Source organism: Austrofundulus limnaeus, unplaced genomic scaffold, assembly GCF_001266775.1.
Source record: "Austrofundulus limnaeus strain Quisiro unplaced genomic scaffold, Austrofundulus_limnaeus-1.0 Scaffold41, whole genome shotgun sequence".
NCBI classification, from domain to species: domain Eukaryota; kingdom Metazoa; phylum Chordata; class Actinopteri; order Cyprinodontiformes; family Rivulidae; genus Austrofundulus; species Austrofundulus limnaeus.
In genome coordinates this window covers 1,495,775-1,506,822 of record NW_013952443.1, presented here as the reverse complement: position 1 = coordinate 1,506,822, position 11,048 = coordinate 1,495,775, and the positions used below count along the sequence as shown (strand labels likewise).

General features: G+C 38.1%; 1 protein-coding gene across 1 annotated transcript in view; it reads right to left on the bottom strand.

Annotated features, from left to right (window-relative positions):
* The window catches only part of nek7 (NIMA-related kinase 7), a gene marked incomplete in the record, with an annotated part of 74,518 nt that overhangs the window by 23,630 nt on the left and 39,840 nt on the right, over positions 1-11,048 (bottom strand). Inside the window, 3 exon segments of the mRNA XM_014007320.1 lie at positions 191-285; positions 7,075-7,182; positions 8,086-8,194. Coding sequence (XP_013862774.1) covers positions 191-285; positions 7,075-7,182; positions 8,086-8,194 — 312 coding nt within the window.

Below are 11,048 nucleotides of genomic sequence, written 5' to 3'. Positions count from 1 at the left end.
AGAGAGAGAGAGAGAGAGAGAGAGAGAGAGAGAGAGAGAGAGAGTCCACATCTCATTGTTTATATTCACAAGAATATTATATGAGATTGAGAATGCTTTGTTTGTTTGTGTGTGTCTGAACTCATGTTCTCGTGTCACTCCCACCTTCAACTGCGAGGTGACAGGGTGTACAGATATTCGGAAAGCTTACCTCGTAGAGGAGGCATCCTAGCGACCAGATGTCAGATTTGAAGTTGTAGCCGTTTTCATGTATCCTCTCTGGTGACATGTAGTAAGGAGTACCCACTGGAACACAAAGGCAGGCAGGAATGAGGGAAAGGAGAGAAGCAAATAGAAAAGAAATAGAGGCAGTAAAACATAGACAAAAAGAGATGGAGGATTTTGCATTAAAAACTCAATTTTCTTTCATTTTCTCCACAAAAGTTGCATGTACATAAAATATTCTCTATATTAAACAGGATAGCTACAGAAAGAATGCCATTTAAAAGCATTATCTTTGTCAATTTTAAATAAAATGAAATAAGATGATGCTTGATTGAGTTAGATATCATCATGCAATCCCAAACCACATATCACAATTGCATCAGCATTACAAAGTTAAATACATACGTACAGAAAAACATTTCCACACACAAAAAATACACATAAATCAGTTCTGATTAGTGTGGCTTTGTAATGATCTGAAACAGTAGTCAGAGAACGTATCCAGGGAGCAGCAGTGGAGCCTTAAAACCTGCTCCATTCCTGGTTCTGGTTTTGAAACTCAACAACCCAAAAGTGCCATGGCGAATGGCAGAGCTCCAGAAAATCAGAGCGTCACCCAACTGGATGCAAAGAGGAGCCACAGCTCAGCGTCACATGCATGACACACTGCAGGAAGCTTTGGAGATCTGCTGTTTTCTTAGCTGAGTTTGACTGGCTGCTTTTATCATCTGCTTTCTGTTTATTGTGATTTCCCATGTAAAAGTCTTTCAAGCAAATCCAGTGGAGGCTTTTTATTGATCACATATGGCTACAGGATGGAAATTTTACCGACAGTCTAACCTATGCTGAGAAGCTCTCTGACTGTACTTGTTCCACATCCTCTCAAGCAGCCATATGAGTGCAGGCTTACTTAAATAAAAGGGTAGCAACTTCACAGCAACATCACTGCAAATACCTCAGAACAGTGCTTCTGCTTCAGATATCAAAATAGTCATCATCTTTCATCTTTTTCCCCTCGTATCTTATACGCACTAAATACGTTTGACGTTTCACCATTTATTGCTTAAAGTCCTATTTCTTCTTGCTAGAAATGCAGTGTGACCTGTGTTACTTTTTAAGCTAGAATTTAGTTTCTCAAGGTGAAAAAGTTTTCAGTCTAATCAAACATGACACGTCATCTCTTATGAACTTATCTCGTGGGTATTTTTTGGCTTATAAAACCTTAATTTGAAAGGCAAGATCTTCACCTGCTGCCTAGTAAATCCTGCACATAAACACAGTTTTTACCTTACCCATTCATTATGTCTAATCAATGTACAGTACACAACATCTGCTTTATGAAAGATTTAGACAGGGAAAAGGAGTAGGAAGAGTTTCTATCACAGTATCTGGCATTCGTTGAGTGTACAATTTGCACAAACAGCTTGAGGAGAACTGGGTTTGTGAGAACTGCTCTCAAGTGGTGAAAACTCTGGAGAAAAGTCAGCTTGTAGAAAAAACGGTTGGGAAAACCATAACTGCAACGTCACAGCACTGACATGTGCACTGACAAACTCTCCAGAGTCATTCTGCACATTAGCAGGTTTGAAGAAGCTCAAATATCGTAATTGCCATTAATAAAATCTAAGGTGATGATGGGGGTTCTGGCATTAAACTTGAAGACTACAGAGTCTGCAATGAAAGTTATAGCACTTTAAATTTTGGTGAAGATTTAATTGGTTTAGGGGGAAAATGTGCTTTTATCTTAAATGTGTGATTGTGAATAATGAAGTGTTACCTGTCATCCAAAAATAATCAGCATTGGCAAGAAAAAAATAAGCAAAAGAGCAAGAGGAACAATGCAGAAAGCTGGGACTGCTGTTTTAATTGGTCGTGAGGTGGTTTATGGGCATTCTTGTCTCTGTCTGAGTGCATATATACATACACACACACACGTATATCTGTGTGAGTAAGAGAGAGCTGTGAGGTCTCATGGTGCGGTTTGAACAGGCTCCCCTAACATTCATTATTAGTTGATTAAAAGAATCAGCCTCTCTTATGCTAATAGTTGCATAAAAAGGCAGCAGCGCTCGGCTACAGCTCCTTTAGTGAGCTGAATTAAGGGCACATTATTTATTCATGCAAATAAATTGAAAGCCATGTAGGGATTGATTTCCATTATTGTGAATAGCAATGACAACAATGTTTTCTCTGTACAACGGCATAAGCGTTGTTGAACGGGAGGTGAGATGCCATCGACTATAAAGAACTCAACACTACTGAACCCCTGCTGAGCGTACAGTAAAACGAACAAAACCTACTCTCGTCTAGAACGCGCTCATTGATTCGATGCAGCTTCCTTCACTAACTTTAAAACTAAAGCTCTTACAGGAATATTTAAAGGTTTCAGAGGGAGGTTTTATTAATAAACATCCTCTTATCTGTGCTCTATTACCAATTTTAGACTGCATTACTTTGAACAACACTCAAAGGCCATTATTGGATGTTTTYCCCCATACTTCTGTTTTTTGAGATATGAGCCCCTATCTCATATTTGCCTCTCTACCAACCTTTCATTCTCTAAATCACTTGCTTGTCTTTATACCTTACAACTCATGCATTAAACATCAATGTTGTTCTCAGCATTACAGATGTTAATTGCACATATATTACATAAATTACTATAGTTAATTGGCAGTAATGAATATTAGGTTTGCTCGTCTTAACACAATCAATGCATCCTCAGCACTCAATTGCTGACATTCTGCAGTTTTTCATTGTGTTGTTTTTTTATGGAGTGCTTGCAAAAAAATTCATGTGAACAAGCGTAATTATCTGCCTGGGCTTATGTCTGTTCAAACCCATTTGAGTGCACATCTCTGTGCAAAGGTGCGTTTGTACGAGAGGAAAAGATCACCCCTCTAAGTGTGTGCTGTCTTACAGAGGAAAGAAAATGTGTTGGTGTGTGGACTGTAGACTAGCTGAGTTGAAAGCCTTGGAGCTGACAGGCTGTAAGCCTGGACCTCCATCTCAGCTCCACCACCCAACTCCTCTGTTCAGCTGGGTGGCTCGGCTCATTACTTACCCATGCATTGCATAGGCATTAATACATTACTCACATTGTCTCTAGGTTTCACTTTGTGAGGTCATTCATCGCTGCTTATCCTCATCTGAAACCACAGTCAGACTTCTACCCCAACAAAAACCAAAGACAGGTTCTAACTTTAACTCTACAAACAAGTCTTATTTGTCAAAATGTAACAAGAAGAGCTTTTACTACAAAATATGGATAATTTGTTATAATTTTTCAATATAAGCTGCTCTCCCTTCCAGTTTTAATTCCTTCTTTCTTTGTCTCCTTTTGTTTTCAACTTGTCATTACCTTATCTTACAACTAAGGTAATTCTATCTTTTTTCATCCTTTAATGCTGATTTCTTCCATTTTAGACGTTACACATTTCTCTTACRGTAAATTTGTCTTCCATTCGTCGCATCTTCAGCTCCTTCCTTTTTGTGACACACCRCTTTCTCCTTTCCTCCTCACTTCACTCTCTCTTTTCACTCTCTTTTATTCTCACATTCTAGGTTTTTTTTTTCATACCTTCTCCATCCTTCTCCTTCACCTCCGCCGTCATCTTTCCCTGACTAAAAGTCAAAGCACCAGAGGGAGGGACAGCGGGAAGGAGAAGTGACAAGAAGTAAGGCACAGAAACAGCAGCAGGAGAGAAGGTGAGGTGACAAAGAAAGACAGAGAAGATCTGCTATTTGAAACACACAGCGAGAAATGTCAAGGGGAAACCCAGAGGGAGAGGGGGAGAGCATGATGTGCCCWGAGTCCTACATGTCGATAGGTCATGATAACCCACAGACATTATCTGCTTTTTAAGTGAAACAACCTTCATAATTATCTGGAAATGGTAAATACAACAGGACCTAAAATGCTTTAAACATTCATATGCAAAAAAAGGCAAAAAACAAAACCTATCTAAACACATTTAGGATATCCGTTTTACATTGTAAGTGCAATTACACCCAGTTTTGATGTAATTAATGACTTTTCTTTACCTGACAARTGAGCACGACACCGTTTTAGAAAACATCAACTTCAACACATTACGGTGCATAACTCTTCACTGACCTACTAATTTGTAAACTATATTCATATTGTAAACTGTATTCATACTGTAAACTGTATTCAGATTGTGAATTTGTTGACCAGTAGGTATGTGGAGCTGCCTGTCCTCTCTCCGCCTAAAGAGGGCGCTGTGGACTCAGATTTTAATGAGCAATCACAGACGCCTTCTCCCTGCTCTGCTGGAGCCGAAGGATGTTTAGCTGATAGGGTTTCTGTTGAGTTGATCATGTGACTAACACTTTTTGAGAGTCTGATCCGCTGCTGCAGCACAGGAGGCTGAGAATAGTTTGTGGTATTAACAGCCTGACATAAAGAACAGACACGGTGTGAATGGCGTCGCTTCTATTYGTCTACAGATAAAGTTTGACTAAATTTTCCAATCTATGGTGAAGCTGAAAAGGCCAGAGTGATGTTGGATAACAGCTTTATGCATCTGAGTGGATCAAACTCAAAAAAAGTGATATTTTTTTATTTGTCCACTTGAAAAGGTGATAAGAGCTTGATGATTTATTTTATCTTGCTCCATAAAAGGGGAAAACTTGAAATTGAAAATAGTGAGTATACTTACCTTAAAGCATGATGATATATATATTTCCAAGTTCAAAGCAGACAGTTTTAACAGTCCGTTAAGACTTTGATTATTGTGTCAATGTGAAACAACAACACTCACTTGTTTGAATAAAATACAGCATGATATACATATACAGTAAGGTCAATATTTGTTTGGACAGAGACAACATTTTCCTAATATTGCTTCTGTACGTTACCACAATAAATTTTGAACAGAACATTTCAGAGGCAGTTGAAGTTCAGACTTTCAGCTTCAATTCAGTGGGTTGACCAAAATGATTACATAAAAATGTGAGGAACTAAAGAATCTTTTAAACACAATCCTTTCATTTCAGGGGTATTTGGACAAACTGAATAAGTATAAATTAAAAGTTCATTTCTAGTACTTGGTTGAAAAGCCTTTGTTGGCAATGACTGCTTGAAGTCTTGAACTCATGGACATCACCAGATGATGTGTTTCCTCCTTTTTAATGCTCTGCCGGGCTTCACTGCAGMGGTTTTCAGTTGCTGTTTGTTTGTGGGCCTTTCTGTCTGAAGTTTAGTCTTTAACAAGTGAAATGCTCAATTGGGTAGAGATCAGGTGACTGACTTGGCCATTCAAGAATATTCCACTTCTTTGCTTTAATAAACTCCTGGGTTGCTTTGGCTTTATGTTTTGGGTCATTGTCCATCTGTAGTATGAAACGACGACCAATCAGTTTGGCTGCATTTGGCTGGATCTGAGCACACAGTCTGGCTCTGAATACCTCAGAATTCATTGGGCTGCTTCTGTCCTGTGTCACATCATCAATAAACACTAGTGACCCAGTGCCACTGGCAGCCATGCATGCCCAAGCCATCACACTGCTCTGCTGTGTTTTACAGATGATGTGGTGCTTTGGATAATGAGCTGTACCACGCCTTCATCAGACTTTTCTCTTTCCATCATTCTGGTAGAGGATGATCTTGGTTTCATCTGTCCAAAGTATGTTCTTCCAGAACTGTGCTGCTTTTTTTTGACATTTTTAARAAAAGTCTAATCTAAAAATCTCAAAACTTTCCTTTGTTACTAAACACTATGTTATTTTATGTCAATTCAGACATACCTGACATGTTGCAACATTTTCACTTACCGGTACATCTTCATCAGAGGTGTCACAGCAGATGTGAAAGAATAATTATCTATCATGAACAAGTCTTCAAGTCTTCTAATYGAGCCTTTTTATTCTTGATGCTTATGAGTGTCTTGCAGCGTGCAGTGAACCCTCTGTATTTACTTTCATGCAGTCTTCTCTTTATGGTAGATTTGGATAGTGATACTTCTACCTCCTGGAGAGTGTTGTTCACTTGGTTGGCTGTTGTGAAGGGGTTTCTCTTCACCATGGAGATTATTCTGCAATCATCCACCACTGTTGTGTTCCGTGGTCATCCAGATTTGTTTTTTCATTGATGAATTCACCAGTGCTTGCTTTCTTCTCAAGATGTACTGAACTGTAGATTTTGCCACTCCTAATATTGGAGCAATTTCTGAGATTTTTTTTTTGTTTTGTTTTCTTTTCTATTTCCGCAACTTAAGGATGTTTCACCTGCATGGAGAGCTCCTTTGACCGCATGTTTTCTTCACAGCAAAATCTTTCAAATGCAAACACCACACCTCAAATCAACTCCAGGTCTTTTATCTGCTTAATTGAAAATGACAGAACGAAGGMATTGCCCACACCTGTCCATGAAATAATCTTTGAGTCAATTGTCCACTTACTTTTGGTCTCTTTAAAAACAGGGTGGGCACATGTTAAGGAACTGAACTGTTGAACCCTTAATCCAATTTTAATGTGGATACCCTCAAGTGAAAGCTGAATGTCTGGACTTTATTTCCATGTATATTATATAACTATAACTTGAAAAATTTTCAATAAACAGATAAAAAAACTTTGCACTAGTGTCCAAATAGATATGAACCTAAATGTAAATATATATATTTGGTCTTATTTCCTCTGAGGGACAAAAACAGTTACAATCAGAGTTGCGGGACTTAAACACCAGTTATCGTCTGTGACAGGGTTAAAGGTCAAAGGAACAAAAGGTGTCTAAGAAGTCTGTGAAGAGACTGGGCAAAGCATATGGGAAGGCCACCAGGCTTAATATGCTAAATGAAATATTACTATGTGGTGCTATGTCGTACCAACATATAAAGAGGTATAAGTTACCTAGAGAGTGAGCAGCAGTTGTTTTAGAGCTGAAGAATCGTCCCAGTCCCAAGTCTCCCAGTTTTACTACTCCAGTAGCTGTGATGAATACGTTGGCTGGCTTTATATCTAAAAAAAAAGAAAAGAAAGAAAAAGAAAAAAAAGTGGTTGCTTGCTCAAAAAAATAAATCTCCTGAATTGGTTTGGCAAAGGTTTTGTTTTTAGCCACTACTCAAAATACTTATCTGGATTACAGACATTAAAATATCATTCAGCTAATGTGGGCGTTAGCAAGCTGTTTCCTAAAGTAATGCTAATGTGACCTGTGTAGTTCTTTGAAATTTACCGTCCCTGTATAATTGTAAGTGGCTTTTGAATAGGCCTTTTCTCTTAAGTGGTTGTTAAAGCTCAGAGCACAGGGTTCATTAGTGTCCCCATATCCTAATCAAAGTCTGTATTAGCAGAAGAACATCACCTGTAGCCAAGTGTGTCTCTGAATAAGCAGCAGTTTGAGCTAATAAATCCTGGACTTTAATTGGTAAGGCTCCACTGAAAGCATGAAGGCCCATAAACACTGTGTTTCCCGGACTCTGTATCGTTTAACGACTACAGTTTAAGCCTCCTATCAAAACAATACCAATGAAGAAAATTTAAGGGTTTTAAAATGAGCTATATTAAAAGTGCCGAATACTAAATATGCATTTTAGCATCTTTAGATTAAGTGTCAATACATTCATTTTGAAATGGTCTTTTGTCAACCCTCTTTTTATAAACCCAATTTAATACACAAGTTCTCCTAAGTACTCATGTACCTTTAAAGGATCACCAAAGTCCTAATGATATATTTTTAATGTTTATCTTTTATTGTTTAAGTGTTTGCTTGTTTTTTACTGTATTACATTGTATAGCAATTTGCTTCCTTTGAGGAGTTTTAAAGTGCTTTATAGATAAAATTGGATTGGATGGTATTTACTTACAATTACCAACATTTATATAAGATGTGTGCAGGTATACAGTATACAGCAACCCCACCTCTATGCATGACTCTTCGGGAGTGCATATGTTCAAGTGCACTGCAGAGCTGGACAAAGTACTTCCACACTGTTCTCTCTGGGATAAGCCTCCTCTGCTTCTTAAAGTGCTGTAGTAAGTAAATACACACAAAACACACACAGCAAATTGTGAAATCCTGGTTGCTATAAAATGCAGCAGAAAGAATGTACACAAAGAATATTTTAGTACACATGGGAAAAGGTCCAAAGTATACAGTTTTAAGATGGGGGTAGGGTGGGGGGGGATTTTATTGTACATGCAGTATTTGCGTGTCTGTACAGTATTCTTCCCCACACTCCTAATGCAAAGCAGACCACACTCTCGTCTAACCAAGCTCAGTCTCATTTTCTCTACCGCCGACAATGGAAAGCACATGCATTCTCAGGAACAGAGGGGAAAAAAAACTTTGTGGTCCCTTCAAAACTCCCCCATCTGGCACACAGAACTCTTGATATACAGCTTACAGTGGCACAGTGGTTCCACTTTTTAAGCTAATACAGTTATTGTTATTCAGAAAGCTGAGCTAATCCTGATCATCCAAATTGTGGAGGTTCTTCAAAATAAAAAAGGGCCACAGTGATGACAACGCTTCAATTTAGGAATAAAAGTTTATCAATCAAAAGTGATGAAARCCGATGATAGAAACTTCTTCTCAAGCAGCAGTGTGCACACTGTGGAAATGTATCAAGTGCTGCTATCAACACAGTTTTATAGGGGATCCTTCGGGCTCCAGTTTCAGGGAAGAAAAGCCTGGATGAAAGCCAGGGTTGGATGAGAGCTGTGCACATAAAAATTACAGTCTGAGTATTTAACATTCCTGACACTTTACTTGTATTTTACTGGGAAGTYTTTTACAACAAAGGCTTAAAGCTGCAGCATCACAAACTAACAATCTAGAAAAGGAGCAAATGAAACAAATGCATTGAAAACAGAACATTGTACAAAAAATAAAAATAAGAAAGAACATCAATAAAAACTTAGTGACTTTTTAGGGGGGAGAATGTGTGTTTAATTATTAATGCTACCCCTCAAAATTAATGTCTAATTTAAGGTATTCTTGAAAACTGTTACATTACTTGGATGCACAGCTATCCTACAGATCTTTGAAAATCCGTATTATATTTAACAAAAACAACTGTTTGGAGGAGGAGTCACTGGTAAATATCAGAACTGATACAGCTGAGGGAAATAGAAGTAAGCTGGATGTTTACTCAGTATTGCTTTATAGACAAAAAATATACCATAGGCTTTGCCTGCGAGTGGTCAATGACGTCCAACTCACCAAGTCATAAATAATACAATGGCGGGTGAGAGTTTGCATTTGTAATGAAATGTAGAATGCACAATACACTAAATCAAGGCTCCATATTAGGTGGCTGCATGCACGCACAATACATCACAACATAATCAATCACAGGTAGAAAAGTTGCTTCTCTAAGTTTTTTTTTCCCTCTTGGCATTATGGAAGATTTATTCCTAAAGCAATGTTTGATATATTCAGTGTATTACTGTGATACACACTATGCTTGCACTACATAAACAGAAAGCATTACACTTGTTCAAATGTATGAACTGATTACAGAATTGGGGGTGAAGACCTGCATGTGCAGCTGATAYATCACTTACGAATTACCAAATTTCAGGACACTACCACAAACACAAACCTCACAGAAGCAAAATAAGAATGCGATCAAAAGGATRTTTTCGTAAAACAACAACCACAGCCTCAGATGTGACTTGAGATCCACACCGACCAGTCAATACAAAATAAAACTTTAAAATTATAATAAAAGCCCCTAGAGAGGTTAAGTGTCAAGAAAGAGAAAGGTTTTTAAATATTTGGTTCATGCAATTTGCCTCGAACAATTTGAGTCCAAGAAATCCTGGAATTAAGACTCTGTGGTAGACGGACCATGAAGCTACTCACTACATCCATTAGGGTGGTTTGTAATATTTRCAGTTAAAACATTATAATTATTGATTTCCTTCAGAAAGACCTTTACTTGATTGCTTCTATAAATCTAACCAGTGTTTAACATGAGTGAGACTGAGAGCAAAMACAAGAAAACCAAAAGAGACAATAAATAGCGAAACTGTGAAAGCWCTAAAGTGAGGGTGGGAGATACCAAAAATGGAGTAACATGTGAGAGAAAGAAAGGGATAGAGATAAACGGAGATGAAGAAAAGGAGGAATAGACCTTGGCCTACATCCAAACAAAGCCTCAGTGTGGAGCCATTCTTTCTTTGCCCTCCCATTTCCATATCAGAGGACCGTTTGATGTCAATGGGGGAGCACATAGACACCCACCAACACCCTCTTTTCTGTGCCTTTAACAGCAAACATTGCACATGCAATATTGTGTAAGTGCATGCAAATCAAGAACCATCTGATTTCATCTRAATTCTGAAATGGTCAGAAAGAACAGGAAAGTGAGGAAGAGAGAGAGAGAGAATGGAGGAAGGAGGAGTGTGGAAGATGAGAAATCAAAAAGAATAAAAAATGGTAAAACAGAAGCATAAACTGTATAAATGGACATACAGCAACCTACAAATCAAATGTGTGAATCCTGGACAAAAAACCCCACCAATTGATCGTACTAAGAAATATCATTTTTAATGCTGCAGAAGACAAATATGCAAATAATAAACATGTATATGCGTAGGTGTCAGCATTTATAAGAATATGACACAATCCAAACACTCCTAGCATCTTTAGTAACTTAGCTAAGTTAGCAGTGACACTCAGTGGTTTGTTATCCTCCCTCCATGCTACCTGCCATGTTACATCTTTGTAAAATGCAACCCAGAACATTTGCTTGAATGTGTGTTTCGATGGTTGTGTCTGCACATTCTCTGCTTACAAAGTACACTATATCTATGTGTAAGGTGTGTGTGTGTGTGTGTGTGTGTGTGTGTGTGTGTGTGTGTGTATGTGTGTGTGT